This window comes from Polistes dominula, unplaced genomic scaffold, assembly GCF_049000335.1.
Source record: "Polistes dominula isolate Pdom_NZ unplaced genomic scaffold, Pdom_raw_medaka scaffold_35, whole genome shotgun sequence".
Classification (NCBI taxonomy): Eukaryota; Metazoa; Arthropoda; class Insecta; order Hymenoptera; family Vespidae; genus Polistes; species Polistes dominula.
In genome coordinates this window covers 115,896-138,349 of record NW_028300968.1, presented here as the reverse complement: position 1 = coordinate 138,349, position 22,454 = coordinate 115,896, and the positions used below count along the sequence as shown (strand labels likewise).

The following is a 22,454-nucleotide window of genomic DNA, read 5'->3' as shown; positions in this document are numbered from 1 at the left end:
TCCTTCCTTCCTTCCTTCCTTCCTTCCTTCCTTCCTTCCTTTCTTCCTTCTTTTTCTTTTTTTATTTTTTTCTCTTCTCTCGGCCATAAGATGAACTTAACCCATGACCAGAAGATCGATTCGATTTCTCCAAGGAGCACTAGTGGTATTTCTATTCCCTTGTACGGCCGTTTGCAAGAATTTATTAAGCTACGAAACAGACCTTTACACCACAAATGCTGAAAATTCTCTCTCTTTCTCTTTCGAGATCTGTTTTCTTTTTTTCCTATTCTTTTTTATTTTTATCCTTTCGTAGTTTCACCGGCAAAAGCCAAAAATTCAGCACAATCACACGATCAACATCGTTTTGTTTTCGATAATATCAAGAGAGATATCTTTTCGAGTGGAAATAGACAACAAGAGTTTCGCGCTCGATAATTATATTCTCATTCTAACTAGAAACTTCTCACGATACGAAACTATAATTTCTGTTTCAATCTACGAGCTTCTAAACATTTCGTTTAACAATTTGATGATATGCCCTGTCTCGAAGATTCCCACAGTTGCAGTTACAACATTTAATACAGAAATACGATTCTATTCGAATTGGTTTCTTCATTATTATTTGTTGTTAGTTTAAGAGAATAGATTGTGAAAATGGGTTGTAGTAAGTAAATGAAAAAGAAATAAGGGACAGCGTAACGTGAGTTGCAACGATGCAGTGTAGCTCTGAACTCCTATTGTTTCCTTCACGAAGTGTTTCACGAGAAAATTTCGTAAATGTCTTTTATATATCTTGATAGCTCGTCGTCTGAGAACTAACGATGTTTTTCATCTTGTCTGAACTGCTAAATGTACTCGTTTATTAACAAAAATCACGAATAAAGAAAAATACAAGTTATTTTCTTTTCAAGTATTAGTACTTTAGCTTTTTCTATTCAACGGAGTAAAGAGTCAAACGTTAATTAACAGTGGTATTAAATAATTGTATGCTTCAAGAGTATACAGCAATGTTGGTAATTAATAGATTATACAAAGAAGTAACTTGACTTTTGTAATTTTTGCAGAACAATGTAGATCACGTTTCAACGCTATAATCTTATTTACGTCTTTTATGTTTTTTTTTTTTTTATATCCATTTATCAAATACATACTTTGACGATAATAAGCACTGTTTTGTTTCCCTTTTTTCTTTTTTTTTTTTTCTTTCAATTAATCGAAACAGATATTGCTTTTACTAAAACAAATTTTGATTTAATTTCCTTATCTCGAGAAACTCATTTTCTATCTCTCGCTTATTTGCACTTTATCAAAATATACTAAAATATGCAATTTGACGTGTTGTCTTTGAGTACCTTAATCGCAGCAAAAGCTTTCGAATTGAAAACGGTTTTTGAAGCTGATCGTACATGTTCTTGCAATTTCAATGCAAACGCGTACTTGAACATACTTATGCAGGCAAACGTTTACGCCAAAAGGTAATACGCGTCTATTTATCTCTAACGTTCGACTAAAATTCCGCTAAAGTAAGCAATGAGAAGGTTTCTTCGAGGTAATAGCACCCGATGTCAGTCAGTCAACCGGAAATCGCTTACCGCACCCAAGCCGTCTCATATTTTACGTTTCCTCTCTTATTTCCCAGCTTTACCCCTCAATCCTCTATCTAACTTTTCTCTCACTCTCTTCAAACTCTCTTTTCCTCAATCTCGCGATTTTGTCCCTTTTCCTACAACTCCTTGGCTTTTCCTCTGGTTTCTCAAGCGTCACTACCACCCCCATTTTCTACTTCCTTCCTTCGCCCTTCTCACGATGCGACGCCCTGGAACGGAGTTATACTGCAAATCAATTTACTGAGGGCATTCAGACGGAATGGCGCTGAGAGCAGATTATAAATTTAAATGTAAACGGACATGGGGCGTCCTCGAGGAAAAGTAGGAACAACGTTAAAGGCTAGTTGTCTTTCTCACCCTTCTTCCTTTATTTCTTTCTTTCTATCTTTCTTTCTTGATTCCGTTTGCACATTGGAGCACGAAGAAAAAAGGAGAGAGAGAGAGAGAGAGAGAGAGAGAGAGAGAGAATTATCCTGATGGATCTTCCAGACGACGACAAAACGACGACAAAACGACGACAGAATGACGAAAAGACGTCGTGTGTAAACCTAAAGCTTTTTCGTTTTTAATATCGTTAGTGAGAGAAAACTAACGAGGCTTTAGTATGTTTTGAAAATTATCGAATTTTTATTCTCACAAAATTTCCATCTCTCTAACCTTTTTCTTTGCTTTTTGACTTTTCTGTCAATTACACAGTTCACACAAATTAATTTTATATCGATAAAAGAAAAAAAAATGTAATATCGTTTAATACTTCACGAATACCGTTGGATATTTTTGAGATGGAAAAGAAGAATATTACGTATATCTCAGCGAGGATGTGACATCGAAGCTATACTCGATTAGATTCTGTCCAAAACAAATATTTCAAATATTTCCATAGATATTTTCTGGGGTATCTGTGCGAGTCAAAGGTGATTGAAAAGTTGATCCAGCATGTTTTGTATATCTCCACGTATGTACAAATATATGTATATGTATATATACCGAAATAGATAGAAAAAAAAATAGATAAACATTATGCTCGCATGATTTCTCCTATCTCTCTCTCTCTAAGTTTTTCTTCCATTTTGTTTATACACATCATCGTTTCGTTTCTATCTAAAGTATGTATGTCTGTCATTGGAAACTAATTGATCACTCATCAAATTTCATTAGTTTTCAATAATTTTTTCAAATGTTTCAATAAGTTTTGTCAAATTCACAACAAATTAACAGTCTTCACATTTTATAATCGACTACTAGACAGTTTTCTTCTCTCTTTCTGTGTTGCTGCTCTCTTGCTTGCTATATGATGAAATCTTTCATTTGAATCGATGACGATATTATAACGTATCGGGAGACATGTCAGAATCTTGGATTTCGCAGCCGAACTAAAGCAAATTTCCTTATCGAGAATTGTTAGGATCGTGTCAAAGTTTCGCACGTGTCTTTGACATCTGACATCCATTTCCTTCCATTTACGACCTTTGGAAATGGAGCACGACCGTTCTCATTTGAAATTCTTTTCGGTAGGATTTGATCGGATTACCTCGTGTCATTCGATTCTTCTCCTAAATTTGCGTTATCATATTTCCCAACTTGACTAATAAAAAAAAAAAAACATGTCCGAAAGTATTATTTTTTATTTTTACTAGATCAATAATAATTGAATTTACATTTTTCCTAATTTGTGTTGTTTTTTGAAGATAACGTGACATTATTATTTTAACGAGATGGAGTCATTATCAAAACAATTTACATACGCACCAAGAGTATGCTTTTTTTTTTTTTTTTTTACCGTCAAAATGTTCTCTTATCTCTCTTTATATTTTTACTATCTCTTTCTCCGGCTGTCTATCTTTGTCAGATGAACATGTAGTATTCTTTTTTTGCGACATTAGCATGACTACGGTGAGAAACGCCCGAGGATGAGTCGGAGTTATTAGCGACGGCCAGAGCTGTCGGGAAAAAGTCTGGATTATTTCTCGTTATAATAACGTCGTTATTTTATTTAAAAGACGAAAACACATAAAAGAAGAAGAAGAAGAAGAAGAAGAAGAAGTAACAAGTAGGAAAAGGAAAAAGGAAAGACTAGTCAGAGATGGGAAAAATAGAAAAAAGTTGGTAAGCCGAATGAATAGGCCGATTCTTGATAAATATGGATGGGATAGATAGATATTCAGATTGTTGAAAGATAATAGGTTAAAAGGAAAAGAGAAAGAGAAAATGAAGCTGAAGTGAATAATTGTACCTCGTCGAGTTTTATTAAAACATCGTTGGTTCGATGCGCAGAATCGTATGATCCATGTATGTATATAACCATCGGTGATTTATACTCGACGTTATTTCTAACCGACACTATGTTCGTTGCAGGTAGATAGCTACGAGGAAGGTGTCGAGAAATGGAAAAAAATAGGTGAAAAACTTCAAGTAGCAACGGATACAAAACACCGGCTTACTTACTTTTTGTGCTAAACGTCAAAAATCAAATTTCTAACAATCAAAAGGATTGTTAATTGTTAGTCCGTTGGTCCCTTGGTCCGTTAGAATGTATCGCATTGTATTGTTCAGGGTATTGAAAATCGTTCTAACGAATCGACCAAAGTTCGTTCCGATCTAGTGATACAATTTAATCCAATATCGATCAGTTAAGTACAAATCGCGGTCACTATATGATCGAATAGATTCATGGGATAACTCCTGGCAAAACTCTCTGGCCATTTTTGTTTTACACGCTATTGCGTAAGCTTGGTTAACCGTGGCTGCTCGATTGTTCTATCTGGTTAGTGGAGGAAGAGAATTTCGAACCAACGCTGGAAATAAATCTAACTCCGAATTTACTGACGTTTGATCGATGACTTTAGGAAATTTCGCGAATGGAAAGTAGAATTGGGGTGGTAGAACCGGCCAGAAATTTAACGGATTTTCGAATTTTCGATGAAACTTGAAGGTACGATTTTATGGTCACTGACATGTGAACGAAGGGAGGAAGAGGACGAGAGAGAAGACATATTTCATTCGGTGACTGCAAACGCGAACGTGTGATCCATTAACTAATTTATTTCTACCGAGACAAATTTCACTTGGTCGCGTAGCATGTAATCAGTAGTGGAGTTGCAACCGTTTGCAACTCGCTTTCCCCTCTTCCTCTTCCTCTTCCTCTCCCTCTCTCTCTCTCTCTCTCACTCTCTCTCTCTCTCTCTTTCACTTTCTCTTTCCTCGATAAAACTCCTCTCCTAAAAGTCCTTCCCTTCGCCATCACCCACTATATCGCTAGTTCCTTCGCACAGGCTACTGAATGAAAAGAGAAACACCGACAAACTCCTCCAACTCAGACGGAACTGTAGTAATATAGAAAGTTAGGGAATTGGATCTGAAGTTTTGTGAAAACTCGACACGGAACTACAACGATGCAGAAGAGACGGAGAGAAACGCGAAAGTGTATCCATTCTGTAAGATACTATATATATAAATATACGTATATAGCGTATACGTTGAGAGAACCGGAAATAATGATGCGGTCAAGCCATGCTATCTCGTTTGTTAATTGTTCGATTTGTTTTACGTCAGTACAAGTATCAGTATCATAGTATTTCTCGGTAAAACGAATTTGCGCCAAAGATACCAACGAATTGCAACGATCGATCGAAACTTCCACGCGAGAAATTTGTTTCAACTTACTTTTTATTTTAACAAGCTTGATTATTAAATGATCAAATAAACGAGCTCGTATATTTTTATCGATAGGATTTTTCTTTAATGAGAAATCGTTATTTATCAAATTAAACCAATTGTATAGATGATAAGCATGAAACTTTGTAGTAACATTGAACTTTGCAGATTTTACAAATGAAATGTTTATTAATATGGGAGAGAGAGAGAGTTTTCATTTTCCACTGAAAATTAAGCTAGGGCTAAGTAAATATAACATTTGATTATACTTAAATTCATGACTTTTCCATTTCGACACCGAGAACGTTTTTATGCAAATGAATTAATGCAAATTACGAGATGAGTAATATAAACGTTGACATTATACTTTTGAAATACACACACACACACATATATATATGTATTTTAATTTTAAACGAGTGAATTTTCCTTCCTTTATTTTTATTCCTTTCGCTTAAGGTTAAATTCGTTAATCGTAATTACACCTGCTCTCTTTGAGTGAATTAGCGCATGAAGCGAAACGTCGAAGAATCTTCCTGTGATGAATCTAACTAATTACGTTGTTTACTCGATGTCAATGGTGACACGTTGTAAGTAAAAGTGAGAGAATTTAACACGAACTAAGAGCGACACACGAAACTAACTTGTTTCTATCAAACTTCTTCAAGTATCTTAACTCACTAACGTGATAAATAATGTGTCAACGTTATGCACAAAATTGTACTTTTTCTAAACGGGTCAACCGTAATTTTAGCTAAACATTTGACACATACACACACACACACACACACACACACACACACACATTGTGTATTGATAAGTCACAAAATAAAAACTTGTATTTTATTTCTTTTCTTCTCCGGTCTAATTATACTCTCGACAACTGAGATTTTAAGAGATAGAGAGTAAAAAGAATATTTATATTTTTAGAAGAACAACGACGTTTCCAGAGCCATATTGTATTACTTAACATATAAATATTCAACATCGTGTAAAAATATCCCAGGAAGATGTTTTTCCTTTCTTTTCTTCATTTAAATAACCATAGTGTAAAATTTTCATGAAATTACAAAATAAATTAATACGGTCATGTAGTTTTGTTATAGATTCAATAAATAGTATTTCTATGTAATATTAAAAGAACAGGGACATTTTTGTAACTATAGTCGTTTTATAATTTGTTCGTTAGATCGTATAATTAACAAAGCTAGGACTAATAGCTTATGATTATTAATTATGCGTAAACGTTCAAAAATATTTTCATGGCAGAATATTCTGGTCAAACAATTTTGTAAATTTCTTAACAGACAACAGGAAAGAAGAAGAAGAAGAAGAAGAAGAAAAAGCAGAAATAAAATAAAAATGAGAAGTAAAAAGAGAATATAACGCTTGAGTCGAGGAGGCTAGAATGGCGAGCGCATTTTTACCGGTTGTAATGCATGTAAATCGAAGCAGCAGACTAGGCACGCGGGCGTCCATTTAAAAATTATAAAATAACGTGTAGATGCATGCAAATTCGAGCGAAAACGTATATTCTAATGAGCAAGCTTTGCGAGAAGTTCTTCTTTATTTTCTTCTCTCTTTCTCCTCCCGTTCAGAGCTTTTATACTTTTTCGAACAAGAAACGGCCGAATTAAAACTCAACGAATGTAATTCCGTGAAAGCCAGTTGCTAAAGAACTATTTTTTACGGCACATTTATATATATACATATATGCATGTACGGATGTGTGTGTGTGTGTGTGTGTGTGTATAATATATAAACTTGTATCTCAGTAAAATGTCGTTTTCTTTGCTCCGATTATGCTACCCTTTGAAATATTATATTCAAGCTGACGGGTTAGGTGGGTGCTTTCGTTACTTTAGCTCTTAAAAAATTGATATACTTTTTTTGTATTTTTTCACGAGGCATCTGTGTATACCGACTTGTAGAAACAATGTCGTGATTAATTTGTGCAACAGAGTAACACATTTGACGTATTATAAAAAGAATATGAATGAAAAAGTGGAAAGCATATCTAGGCAAGAGAAAATATGCTTGAGTTAGCGAAGGAGGAATGGATGACGTCGCTGTGGATGAAGGTAGTTCGCGATCATGAAAGAAGCAGCCTTGAGCGATTTTCATACAAATTCCCGAAGCGCTGGTAATCATAGCGAAATTAAGGTCATCCATCACTCTCAAGGCCCATTCTATTCCGCTAGCCCACTTAATAGTATTCTGCTGAGCGACGTAATTTTGCATCGCGCCCCTCTGACCGCACATAAGTGTGAACCGGAGAAAGGAAACAGGGTGAGGAAACAGGGTGAGGAAACAGGGTGAGGAGAGCTACGAAAGAGCTAGGAAGTAGAGAGAGAGAGAGGGAGAGAGAGAGAGGGAGAGAATGAGGGGGAGAAAGATGGGAGAATGGTTAAAGCTACTGTGAGAGTAGAAGAGTAGCTAGGCATGCAGATGCACTTTCAACGAGGACGACGATGACGAAGAACGAAAAGCTAAAGTTGAGCTTGCGGTGTTTCGCATCTCGACCGCGATATCCCCGAGAGTGTTACTGCCATTTTCCTGGTTAATTTGCGCGACCTCGTGTAGTATATTCAAGAATTTATCATCGCATTCTTCCGACTAAGTAAATCAATTATCGAGAGTTCAAGTTTTCTCTCAGTACGTGGCCTCGTCGTCTACTTCCTCATCATCCCCCATTTTATTTACATTCACTTGATACGCCGAAAATTGTGCAAAGTTTAGAAAGCGAACTTTAACTTTATAGGCGAACTACGAATTCAAGAGGAATGAGAATATCAGTTGACTTACTATTGTGTTTACATTTTCAATCTAAATATTTGATGCAGATGTAACTACGAGATTTCATTTTTAAAAACATATACTACCTACTGTTGACAGTATTAAAGTTTTACCATTGGAGGAAATCCTCTAAAATTTGCCCAAGAGATGAAGATATCGGCTAGGCCCTTCGATTTGCTGGCGATATCTTGAATAAACATACGCACACTCAAGCATTCCTCTACTTGTACCCACACCAGCATACCGATGCAAGGTTTACACTACAGGAATATTGGAAGCAACGATTACAATAGGATTATACTTTACAAAGCCTTTCTTTTTTTCTATTCATAAATTTTTCCGAATATATAATTAGTCGAGAAATCAGAAACAACCAATTGACCACTGAACATTAACAAGTTGCACAGTCAACCAGTTACAATCACACACATTACATCCATTCCGAGCTAAACCTCAAATAACCGAGTTAAACCACAAGCAGTCAGTGACCTACCTAATTCGATAGATCTATTCGATTCTCCAAGTGTAAAATACTATCGAGTTATTTATTAATAAGTTACTGTTAATACAATATATCCGAAAGGTTCGAAAAATCGATCTGTACAGATCAATCCTTGTTCACATTATTTTTTATTTTAAATCATACTTTTTCTACTTAATTATTAATGCAATTTATTTAAGTTAGATAAAAATACGTTAGATAACCTATTCATTACGCTGACCGAGGAAAAACTAATCTTCTAATGCATTTTCGAATCTATGACATGGTACAATCGTACGACGTGCAACGTGAAAAGCGTTATTATATATTCATGTTTCTAAGTCCTCCTACGAGAAAGTAACGTCGAATATTGTATTGTAGGCATGTATGTACCTATCTTGTGTATATTTTATATATTCACGTGACACTGCAACGTTTTCCAATGAAATTTCATCGGCGATAATTAATTCGTTGAGTCGGTATATTTCACGATATTCCTTTTAAAAAGTAAACGATTGTATACCTTGTAAGAATTTATTATATCGTCGTATCGATCGTTTCTTTAAATTTGTTTTCATAATAAAAAAGAATAAATATATATTCTCTTAAATAAGAAATTGGAGTATTCATTTCCTGTTGAAAAACTTGATAACATATCTATCGTTTTATATTACAAAAAATAGATATAAACGTTGACGGTAAATAATGATAGCACTCGCGTATTTCAAATTTGTCGAGCTTTCTTTCTTACGAAAGAATTTAATCAAAAATAAATATTCAGTGTTAAAAAAAAAAAAAAAGAAAAAACATCCTTCATAAAATAGGAAACTCGATCCTTCTCGTTGCTGGTCGTTACATAATTTCTATCGTATCATCAGTTACGACGATGCTTAATAAAACGAGATTCGAACTTTTTTCCAACTTACTTTTCTAATCGTCCTTACAGTAAGAACATTTTTCTCCAACTAAGGGGAATATTTGACGTGCAAATACTTTTTTTTCCAAGGATATTCTTTTGAAACTAGAAAAAGACCGAGTGCGAGTCGGAAATTTGTTTTCTTTCTCAACTGACGAGGGTGGATGGGTGGAAGCAGCTTTGGTGTACGGAAGTAGCGGTAAAGCTAGCGAGAAAATGAAAGAATTAATGGTCGAAGGTGATTGTCCGGAAAGGAAGCACAGCTGGGAGAACGGCTTCACGACTCGCTAAAGCTGGAATAATAACGAAGGAAACGGAGGAAACAAAGGACTCCACCTCCTCCTCCTCCTCTTCTTCTTCTTCTTCTTCTTCTTGGTATTCTTTTCCATAACGATATGCGATCTCGATCGTTACATCATTCTTAGTCCACTTTACATTCCCTTTCTTAAGCTTACATTACTCGTGAAAACGCTTACGTAAGTCGGTTAATCGCGTTTCAAAGAACCTCGACCCCCTTCTTTATTCGAGGCTTTATACCGAACGTGTTTTGCCATTTATATCGCATTAGAACGCACCTAATTCGTAATTTTTTTTTCCATTTTTCCCTTTTTTTTTTCTTCTTTCGTTTTACTCTCGTTATAATCTCGCATTGCCGTACACGAGTGTATGCGAGCAAAATAATTTTCTCCGTCGTTCTTCTATGCTAGTATTAAAGAGTAACGTGAACGTTCGAAAATTTATGGGTTGGACCGTATAATCTCAAGCCGAAAGAAAAGGCATAGGGATGGAAGCTTGAAAAAGAGGAAGGGAAAAAAGTAAAAACGTTCACCTAGGCTGCATTGTTCCACAGAGGCCTTTCAATCTCTCCGTGCCATTATTAAAGAGCTTAAAGAGAAGAATTTATCGCGTCTGTGGGCATCATCGTGCTCGATCTTGCCTATATGCATCATTTCCCCTTTCTTCTTGGAACTTCGTTTATCCCTCAAATCCTCGATTCTGACAAAAAGATATTCGGATAATAAATCAAAAACAAGGGAAGAAATTTCAGTTCGGTATCATCGAGCATTTCATTTAACGATCTAGCGCGTGCGAGTGCGCGTGCGCACGCGTGAGAAAGAGTCAAGGAGAAAAGGATTTTAAATTGGTAACTAAATGCACGCTCTTCATCCAGAGATCTGACCTAATTATAACTCTTCTCGAGAGAATATGAAGTTATATAATATATGATAAAAGTACATACGGTGTACATATCCTGTAATGAAGAGATCAGAGTCGACATCTGAAATTAGGAATTCTCAGGGGGTTTTGAATTTTCGATTAAATATAGAATGGAATTTTATCCCTCATCTTTCATTCTTCCTCTTTCTATTATCACCAATTTCTACGAACATGCACAGGGAGGACTCGGTAAAGCGGTCTGTACTTGACAGCATCAAAATGAACGGTATGTAGACGTTGTTAAAGCTCGGAGACGAGTAAAATTTCACATGGGTACGATAATGATGTGGCAAACGCAAGCTAACCCGTTGGATGTTTTTTTTCGTTTTTTTTCTTTTTTTTTCTTTTTTCAAATTAACTTATTGAATTTTATTAAATCATCTGACTCTTAAATATTTCATTTCCAACCCTTTAATATCGTAAACTTTTATGGTTCATTAGAAAGACATAGTAGAAAAACATTAGAAAAACAAACGCACGCTAAATGAAATAGATGCGTTTGGACATTTTTGCAAGTGGAGAGAACGCGATTCCTCGGTGGAATATTATTTGTTCTCTGAAAACTGCTGCTCGTTGTTCCTACTAGGTACGGAGAAAGGAGTAAGTTGGTCGCAAGCGAGATGACAAAGGGCAATATACGTAGCATGTTATAACATTAAGCGAGCACCACCATGGAAGCGGCACTAATTGTAAACTAACGAACTCAAATTGAATTTAAATTACAACGACTGGTAGCAGAGTGAACGTACCTCTCGCGAATCGATGCACTTTATTTTTATTTCTTTCCTTTTCCTAACTCTTTGGACTGCCCTTTTCTTCTTTATATTCTATATCATCAAGGGAATGCAACAAAATGATCTTATTTGTTGATTTTTTCTTCGAATACCAAAAGAGACAGAAAAGAATTCGATTTGGATGCTCTCTCGTCTTTACTACATTTCCCATTTCAAGTAGCACCTTTTCTAACCACTGTAACGCGAACTTGTACCAATGAAATTCTAACGTTATTGCGAATAAAGAAAAAGATCAAAGTTAGTCATCTAAAGCAAACTTTCTCAAAGGAAACATTCTCAGAGTTTCAAAATGATTTTCTGCCGTCTTTTCATCGTCTATATTCCTTCTAAAATGCATTTCCAACTGCAATATCAATTTTCTATCTAATTTTTATTAAAAATGTTAATCAATATTTTCTAACAAATTAGAACAAAATTATATAAGTAGTATATAGTATACAAACGCACAATAACGTTTTCATAATTTTATAATAAAACGAATCAAAATAATATTATCAGTTTGATTAACAATAAGAAGGTAACTTTAGAGAAAAAGACAACTTAGGCGCTTGCGCAAATAGGAAAAAGAAATAAAAGACTAAGGACAAAAGTTTCCTATTCGCGATAGTATTCTTTGTTGTCGTCGTCGTCGTCGTCGTCGTCGTCATCGCATCTTGTACTTTGCGAGCATACATGTGTGGGTGTGTGTAAATGTGTAGGTTCACCGATCGACGACTTGTCCTCTTGCGTTGTAGAAAATCGAGCGACATGCACGACGGAGTCCGCCGTTGTCCTCTATCTTTCTATCTCTACTTTTCTGAAAGAGTATTCACTGTTCAACGATGAAACCATGGACAAAAGCTACTCGAGAATACGCAACGAAGGATGGTGCTTCGTATTCGTCACGCGAGTTTCCTACTAGTCGAAAGAACGAATAAAGAGAGAGAGAGAGAGAGAGAGAGAGAGAAAAGCGTGAATTTCGCGTCAAAAAATTCCCCAGACTTTTTCCAAAGTCTATAGTAGAAATACTTCTTCTCGTATGTTACCCTGAACGACGAAAAATGTTCTTCTTTCTTTGGATAAAGCCAACAGTACCTACGGTGAATGCTTTTTCAGAAAAAGCAGTTAGTCCTTTTATTTTACTTTTATTCTCTCTATTTTATTTCTCTTTTTATTCCCTTTCTTTCTCTCTCTCTCTCTCTCTCTCTCTCTCTCTCTCTCTCTCTCTTTTTGACTTGAATAGAACTCAAGAACTATGATGATCAGTCGATAACAGTAAAAGTATGATAAATTGAAAGGACTATCGGTGCGAGTGGCCATCGACAATCATATTGGAGCAAACCAGCAGGTAGCTAAGAGCACACCCTTGGATTTTTCTTTAAGCGTTAAAGAATTCTCTCCTATATCAATTCTACGAGATTTTGTACAGTTAAGCAAAAGTTGTTCTCGAGAAAGAAATTGCTTTGATCTTCTCCTTCAACAAGTCTTAACTCTTTTATCTCCTTTCTACATTTAATATTCCTTCCGTTGAGTCTGCTATGCATACTTGAACATTGATTTATACATTAGTTCGCTCTTGTATATTCGTAGGATGGTGTAACTTGTGGAAAAATGACACCAGTTATTCCTGAAGTTAACACGTGAATCGAACTTACTCGATTGAAATTGATCTCACGAAATCGAAGTAAAGTTCAGAGATTGGATTGATGATAATTGAGTTGCTTTAATTAAGCAAGTTGAAACTTTATGGTTATGTATATATATAGATAGATTTTGTATACCATTTCACACTCAGTAATTATAGATTCCTTGTAGAATAGAATATAATTACGTGCTAACCTAATATTGGCTCATATAAAAAGTTAGTTATTATATTATTTTTCATCGAAATTAGCGAAAATAAAGATTTCCTCTTTACTTTTGTCTTAGAACAAGAAGAAATTGAAGAAAAAGACAAGCTACTTACGCAGAATCGTTGTGACGTCCTATGGAAACTAGACGATAGATCTGTAATTCAACTCTCTGTCCAGTATCCGGAATGAACCTGTAGGTACACCTTGAGGGACCTTCGAGAGACGGCGACTTTATTTGTCCAAAGCCACGATCAGATTTACTGAATAACAATCTGCTGTCCAACGTTATATTGCACACTGCAAAAAGAAATCCACAGAGTTAGATATCGTATTGCATAAGTAAATATTTCGAATAGCAAGATAGAACAATACGATAGTCATTGTCCTTTATCTCTATATACTTTTATTTATTGTTGTTTATATGATTTTTCGAATGTTGCGCATGTGTACAACGGTAATAATATTTCGTATAAAGGAAATTTAAGATTATAACGTTATCATTTTATTATTTTATCGCTCATGCGCAGTGATGAATTCGATTGAAAAAGAAAATTCCAGTAATATGAGTAAAGTGTATTATAATATTAAAATAATTGTTAATAAATAGAAAAAAATGTGTATTGTTCAGAGAAAAGTGTATTTGACAATTCCTTCCCTCTCCTTGTTAATATTATCCTATTAACGCTTTGTTATCGTCGAACGTATTCGAGAAAATGATTAAGAAAAGTTAGACTAGTGGAAGGGAAAGACTATTTCTCTACCGTACTGGAAAGCGTTCGTAGCGGTGGGAGAAGGCTTTGAGACGTAGAGACTTTAACTTACTGTTGGCGCAGTGTTGCTCGAGGCCACATTGAGCGCACCTGTTGGGCGAAGCTGTGCCACAGCTGCAACCACCGGAGGGTACGCAACAAGCGCATTCGTTGCTTGACGAATTGAAGTTACAAGCACAGCCTTTTGTGCTTTGCGTCCAAAGATCCACCTTTCCTTCCGATCCGCCTGTAACAAACGCAATACAATTTATATTTAATTTATCACTTATGTTAATTAAAAGAACCCTTATCAAATTGTTTCCTTTACAAATATTCTAACGTTAAATTCGTTTCATTCAATTTGACACGACTTTTAGTTGCGATTTTATCTATTGGCGTAATTGATAAAGCAAAAAAATTCAATTATATTGTATACGTGGGGAGAGACAAAGAGAGAATGAGAGTGAAGAAGGGGGGGGGGGGAGAGAGAGAGAGAGAGAGAGAGAGAGAGAGAGCTATTGGTAGAAAACATTCGTCTGCCCGGAAGCTCGACGCACTTTCGACAAACAAACAAAGTCGCCATTCAAAGGATTTTTACGTGCAACCGATTCAGGAACCTTTTGTCAGTTGGTTTTGCTGCTAGGTTCGATTCGTTTTCGGACCGATATTCGCGTCACGATATAACGTTTTACGCTTTTCACTGTTGAGTTTGGTTTCTCTCTTTGATAGTCTTCTAACTATTTCTCTCTTTTCGTCTCTGCATTTCAATACTGTCTTCCGTGTTCATGTTATACTTTATCTCACTCTCTTGCATGTTGACATCCCAAGGTAACTGTAAATAGAAACGTGTTCGAAAACAACGTTGCTCACAAGAAATACGTCTCTCTGACGAGCGATTGTTCAATTCTTTTAGCCGTCGTTTAACAGAAAACAAGCAATCCTTTTCAAATTCGTTAGTTTCTTTTTTTACGAATTCCTGCGAAATTCTTCGTGACTTGAACAAGAAATGAAGAAGAAAAAGGAGTAGATATATAGAAAAGGGGTAGTATAATAGAAAAGGGGATGGTTAACATAATTTTCATTTTTGAAGAAAATTTTTAAATAGTTTGTGGGTGTATTCGTGAATAACTCGTGAATAACGCACGAGTACTTGTAAACATTTTTGTAACACGTTCGATGATAGAAATGTGGGTAATAAGTATGCAGAAGAGAACGAAACGATATGTACATGCCAATGGGGGTGGAGAGGGAGGTTGGGAAATACTAATAGAGATTTCTGGTTGATTCTGCAAACGTAGAGATAGGTAAGGGTGATTGATTGTTCGCCTTGAACGAAGGGAATGAGGTTGAGGATAGGCAGGTGGCCGGAGTACGATGTGCTAGCACGGGAAAAAGAAGAAGAAGAAAAAAAAGTGGAAAAAGACGAAGAGTAAGGTAAAGGTTCTTTCTCGAAGAAGAAGAAGAAGAATTGGGGTGTGAGTTAGCTGAGGTGGGGGAGGTTGAAAGAAGACATAAATTCCAGACTAGTGTAAAAAGGGCGTTAAGAGGAGAAGCTCCAGCACCCCCGATATGTCAATATCCGAAGGAAATACGGGAGCGGTACTTGGCCAAAGGGGTAGTAAAAATAAAGAAAACTTTATTGCTAACTCTGCCGCCTTTAGCGTCGCCAGTCGAGGGCGGTGCGCTTTTCTCTCTCCCTCTCTATCACACGACGAAACGAATTTCGGAAAAACTTTTCAAGTTCCGGATGCTTTTCCTGACCGTGAATGTGCCGGGAGGATATTCGAGAGAGGATTAGATTTCAGGGGATTTCGTGGTGTGAAAGTATTCGGGACAGTCAACGAAGTGGCAAAGAGAAGAAGAAAGGAAGTGAAAGGGTGAGAAAGTACGAAAATGTCTTTATTTCTTTTTATTTCTTTTTATTTCTTTTCTACGACAAAAAGCCGGACAGTATTCTAAATTGAATTTTTAATCCATCGATCCATGCTCGATTATAAGAGTTTATTTAAGAGAATAGAGGTAGATATATATATGTAGGACATCGATATAGAGAAGATAAAAAGAAATCTTGGCTGGAAGATTGTGAAAGGTAGAGTGGGTGGAGAGAATAAAATGCGGGAGGATAGTATTCTTTGGAGAAAGAGAAGAAACGTGTTGGTGCTGCGTCGAAGAATGCTATTTGTAGAAAGAGACGAAAAAGTGAACGAGGACGTCTATATAGAGGCGTCGATAAAAGAAATCCAAAGCGAACAAATGCACAGGGATCTACTCGCCGTTCTTTCGCTCTCGCTCTCTCTGTTTCTCTTACTATTCAAACGGACTGATACGTTTTATCGGTATATCCTTTCTTCATGATTTTTACGATGTCCACTTTGTTTGAAAGTATTATTATAAAGCCCATTTGATACTAACCGGAGTTAGACGAATTGACGGTGCACCACAGCAGTGAGACGCACAAATCACTGATTGGCAATAACGTATTCGCGCATGTGCACGCGACCGTCACGTAATAGATGTCACGCTGATTAGCATCGAATACGCCATTCCACCCTACTACTACTATTGCTAACTATACGTGTTATACGTTACCTAGATCTTCATCGTTGCCCTTGAATATGGATGAGAGATTCGTGTACGCAGAACGAAAGATAGATTACAATTCTTCCCACCCCTTTTTCGTCATTATTATTTTCCTGTCTTATCGTTTTCTCGAGGACGACATTTTCGACATTTCATGAAAATATGTTCTCTCTATCTTTCTTTTTTTTTTTTTCTTTTATCGATTGAACTTATCTCTCGTTCGACCACGAAACTCGATTCCAAAGGAAGAATTCAAAAGAAAAAAGGGGATAGTAAAAAGCACGGACATGGAAGTAAAATCCTGAGAGATAGAACTTGGTTCCAGGTGGCATCGACTTTCGATAGTGTACTACGAAGAGATCCACTTAGTGCTCACTTTACGTAGACGTTAAATTCTAATGAAGTCGATATATACTCTTGCCAAAAGCTTGGCTAGAGATGTTTCGAGTGTGTGTTTGGGAGAGGTGGTTTGAATACTCCGGTACAAGTTCTTTAGCACGATGTGTACGTGACTATAATAATTTTCGTGCGAACAAGTGTGGTCGTATCGAGGTCTGTCTCCCTCTCTCTCTCTCACTCCCTACTTCTATCTCCATCTCACAAATTATTTCTCCATATCACCTAGGCAGCTTGCTCCGCACATTACCATGGTAATAGACAAAACGGTGATCGGCGCGACGTGTAGGATGGCTTTTCCAAGGCCGTTCATTAGCTTCGATATTGGCTCGAAACAACAAGCGTGTAGGAAGCGGCGTACAATGTAATTTAGGTAGCCCTCCTATTCTATGTATTCTCATAGTAATTTGTACACGCTACCAACGCAGCGCGGATTCGTTTCCATGCTGGTTAATCCCTTCCCACGGAATAGACATTTCCTGATTATTCGAGTAAATATATATTTTGTTTACCGTAAATATTTGTTATCCATTTCTTCGTTAAAACGAACGTCCTTTTTTTTTTTTTTTTTTTTTTAACAGCTTCATCTAGCAAGTTTTTGTTTTTGTTGTTTTTTTTTTTTTTTTTCATTTACAGCGACGTTATAATTATTACTAATTGCATAACGCTAAGTTGAGATTTTCGTTAAAAACAATTTATACTGCGACAAATTAGAGGAGACGCGTTTACGTTTGCTTTCGTTAGTATAAATTGATTCGAAAGTGCTACCAATAACATTCTACACCTATCGAACGTTTAACCGATAATTAGTATTAACAATACTCCCGGAGTTTAGCAATTAAATGATATGTAAGCGTATTGCGGTGTTCGATTTCGAAATTTGCATTGTGGCTTTCGAGAGTCGACATATCGATTATCGTGGCTTTGTCGGACACTGAATACGATGTATCTATTTGTCTGTATACGTATTTCCCCCAATACGGCTAGTCGATAGATCTTTCGCGAAATGATGCCCACCTATAATTAGATCATCGAAATAACATTTTTTGTCAGCTCGTTTCTCTTTACATATTTACTCCCTTAAGAAGGAGATTTTGAGTTCTTCTTCTTGAAACATTCCTTGCATCTGAAAGAGTGAGATCGATGGCTGTCGATTAGGTGGATTAGGTTTTGCTTTTATGATGATACTCTGGTCACTCACATGATACTTGCTATTCTATTTGCATTTCCATGCATTTGCACTTTAATTGACTTCTTGGCAACATCGCTCTATCCTTTTTCTCTTTTGACTCCTATAAATATGTATTATATAATATCAAAGCGTGCTTTTATGTAGAAATGATCACAAGATCGCACGCACGTAGACTATATTTTCCTACTTTGAGTTAGACAGTCACGAAACGAAGAAGAACGTTTCCAAACTTGAAGACACTTTTGGAGACATTGAGTGATAAATGCGATACTAAACGAAAAGGGAAGAGTATATTCCCGTGGTGCACATTGAGCCGCATAATAATGTAACAGAGTTGAATCAAATAATAGAAAAAAGTTGAAATAAATTTGTAGGAATCTTTTGTATTTTTTTTTTTGTTTTCTTTTTGTGGAAAACGTATTTTGTACGAGATAGAATGGGATCGCATTCTATGAAATTCGTTAATGTTATGTACATTTTGCAGTATAGTATCGCTTTAACGAGTTCTCAATATCGGCGTCCCATGAAGTTTGACTAATCGTTCTCGTCGAACAAGGGAAACCAAGCGAGGCCAATTACCTTTATCGGTATAGGTTAAGAGAAACGACGGTTTTCGTGCTACATGCAAGCAACCCCCTTACAAGCTCCACGGATGACGTCGACGAGTTATCATAATCGGCTTTGGCGTAATGCCGAACATCCGTGGAAATATAAAGCCGATTTCCATTTGAATAGACGGACCACCGGCGCATTTCTAAGACAACTGCTTTACTTTTTAAATTCCCTAATGTGCGATATTATAATTTTTATTTTTTTCACCATTATCCATAGACGAATAAGCGGAAATACATTTTTCGTTAATACCGTAAATCTTTGATTGTACATTTCGCAATACTTCGTCGTTCAACATAATCGTTTTATTCGAATTTACCTTGCGTGCATCTTTAACATGGTAAGTGAAAAAAATTATTTAAGTAATAAGAAGAATCGATTGAAATTGATGGGATCCACGCAATACTACGAATATCTTGTAAATGTTTGCGATTATTGGTATTTCAAGGAGGAGGCATCTATTACCCACGAATGATATTTGGAAACATTTGTAGTTGCGCGAATCTATCGATTCGAATAGATTCTACATGTAAGTGGATCGATAATATTTTTTTTTACAAATGCACATGATACGTAGAAGCACGGTAGCACGCTCGGATGAAAGCTTCGAACATGAAAAACTTTGATAGAAAGAGATAGAGGGAGAAAACAACTAACGGATAAGGTAAAAAATTTCAACCGTATCTACGTACGAGAGAGTTAAACCTTGTGGATTTCGAGATAAATACTTTACAATTCTATCATGGATTAAACACGAGAGAAGAGAGGATATATAATTTTGCGCTCCAAAGATGAAGTTCGGGGATGCGAATCTCCCTTTTTATTCTTTTCATTTTTTTTTTTTTATTTTTCATTTCGATTTAACAAGGATTATAACATGTTATCTAGTCTTCTAACGGAGAATTGGATCATGATTGGGAGGATTAGAATGATCAAACGTGGTAACATCCGCTTATGTGGGTAGAAATTTTGCTCAACTGTTTGTAGATAAATGATATAAGAATTTGGAAAAAGTAATTGTAGAAATAATATTTGTGAATCGAGTTTAGAAGGTATCGATAAAAGCGGAAAAATTTGTCGGGATCCGCCTTAGTGTACTTCAAAGTTTCCTTCTTCATCTCCTCTCTGTTTTTTTTTTTTTCTTTAGAAAAAAGAACGAGATCAATGCATCATTCAAGAAAGAGAGGGAGAGAGCGGACGATCCGGCGATAAATACTCGTGGAAAGACCCGATTCGGTCGATTGAATACGCGACCGTGTGCGATCGGCACTTTAGAACAGCTCCGTTGAAAACTTCCTGACCAACCATGGCTTTCGTAGATAAAAAAGAAAAAGAAAAAAGTAAGCCCTTAACCTTTGTCGAGATGAACGCGCAGTAAGAAGGCGGTTATCTTTCTTTCTACGTTGTGTCGTTGTTGTTGCTATTGGAAACTCGATCGAGCATCCATATCAACGATATACCAAAACCATACCTTTTATTTTATTTTATTTTCCTCTATTCAACGATATATGCGCAAACCTACAATTCTCCAAGGATCTTCCCTTTAACATTATCAAATTTATCTTTCTCTTTTCGTTATTTCTTTCGTGTTACGGCGATACTAAAGTCCGTGTATTAGAAGAGGTATTAGAAAAGAAATAAAGATACCTTTTTATCGTGCAGACCTATCGATAGGAAAGCCGGATGAAACTTTAATCCGCGATTGGAAGAGGGCAAATCTTTCTCTCTTTTCACTACGAACGAACCAACCAACGTACGAACGAACGTACGAACGAACGTACGAACGAACGTACGAACGAACGGACAACCGAACCAAAGAAGAACGAAAGAACGAATAAACTTTTGAACTTATATATTACATTTTATTCCTTCCATCCGGAATACTTTTTCATACTCAATCAATGATCCCAAAGGGAAATCTATCGAGAAAATGCAAGTTATATACCTGGTGAGGTTTTAACTTCAAAGTTCTTTCAACATGATCGATGCGCTTCGATCGTTTTTTCATTTTTCTTTTCTTTTATTTCACTAAGTCACTCGAGGAATCGTGGTTACGCGAGATTGTTTTTATCCAAGAAATTCTTATGAGATAAAGTAATTCTACTATGTGTATGTATGAACGAAAACAGAGATAGAGAGAGAGAGAGAGAGAGAGAGAGAGAGAGATGTTGGGCCGATGTTGTGCGGGTCTCGGTTTGAAATATCGCGTTCCTAATGCACTAGGGCAAAAAATACTCCCCTTACCTCCCTTTGCTGTAGCACCCATTTATCAGTGGAGTGATGAGGGCAGAGGTTAGAAAGTGGTAGTCGTCCATGCAACAATGTTAACCGTATATCAGCCGTCCAAATTTTCTCTCTCTCCTTTCCTTCCTTCCTTTATCTATTTGCGTGTGCCTTTCTCATTCGCCTTATGTTACAAAGCTACAACACGCTACCCAACTAAACCAAATGAAAGCGCAGTTGATATAAAGGAACAACCGTGATATGTCCCACGTAAAAGAGAACAATCTAGCGTCTCACTGTAAAGAGAAAAGAGAATTTTCGTTAACACTTTGACTGCTAAGCCGAAATGATTTGTTTCGCTCAGGACGCCACGAGATAGTATTTTTATTATTCAAAATTTCTCACCAATGATCACCGTGACAATCAAAGTGTTAATGACGTTTCATCTACAGTAAAAACCATTTGATGTATTTTTATTTACGTATCTCCGTCCATCTTTCTTCGTTAACTTCCCTTACGAAACTCTAACCTTAACCTAACTCTAACTTTTATAACAAAATAATATTATTTGTTTTTGTTAGAAAAAAGAACAAAAAAAGACTATCTTCATTTTCGTTACGATATCCCGCGTCAGCGTTCGTTATCGATATTTCAAAAAGTTTAGTTGAATCAATCAACAGTTCTCACGGTATTTCTCCTTTTGTAAACAGCGAGTATTTATCCAATTGGAACTTCAACAATGGTAAGGTAAAAATAGTACGTGCATCATGTTTGTGAAATAAGATAAACGTAACAGAAAATAAGTGATAGAGAGAAAGAATGAAAGAAAAAACTAGGATACAAAGAGAAAAGTATAAAATAAGTTGAAAATGATAGACGGATAGATCGACAAATCTTGTTTTTATGAAATTAAATTATAAAAGTGAAGAAAAATATCAATCCATAATAAAAGTTACTTTTCTATGCAAAGATTTAAAAATATTTAGTTTGATTTAAATGGAATAGCGAGTTCGTGGAGTCTAATAAAATGATAAAAATGATAAAAATGATAAAAATGGAAGAGGAAGGGAGGAAGAAAGAGAGAGAGAAGTTGAGAACTGAAGAAAAGTTTGCTTAGATCAATAGTGTCGGATTCCGCTCGTTAGAGGTCGACTATAAGGCCACACACGTCGTCCTGTTACTTTGGGACGCACATGCAACGACAAGCTACGAGAACGTAACATGCTTGACAGGATAGTAGTTCGTCCGAGTTAGCCCTTCTTCAATGCAAGGCTAGTAGTAGTGGTAGCAGTAACTGTAGCAGTAGCCCTTAGTGTTGGTGAGTGAGGCCTTTGGGATCGGAGCCAACTATTACCATTATGTGCGGACCGTAGCTGCATTATGTCCCGCTGACTATGGCGCATACCAGATATCCTTGAAAAC

At 36.2% G+C, this 22,454-nt stretch overlaps 1 protein-coding gene across 2 annotated transcripts in view; it reads right to left on the bottom strand.

Moving 5' to 3' along the window:
• The window catches only part of LOC107072421 (uncharacterized), a 163,221-nt gene that overhangs the window by 67,277 nt on the left and 73,490 nt on the right, over window positions 1-22,454 (bottom strand). For both annotated transcript variants that reach the window (XM_089173332.1, XM_015332346.2), the window contains 2 exons: window positions 14,103-14,276; window positions 13,394-13,577 (listed from right to left, as the gene is read on the bottom strand). In XM_089173332.1, coding sequence (XP_089029458.1) covers window positions 13,394-13,577; window positions 14,103-14,276 — 358 coding nt within the window. The remainder of the gene's footprint in view (window positions 1-13,393; window positions 13,578-14,102; window positions 14,277-22,454) is intronic.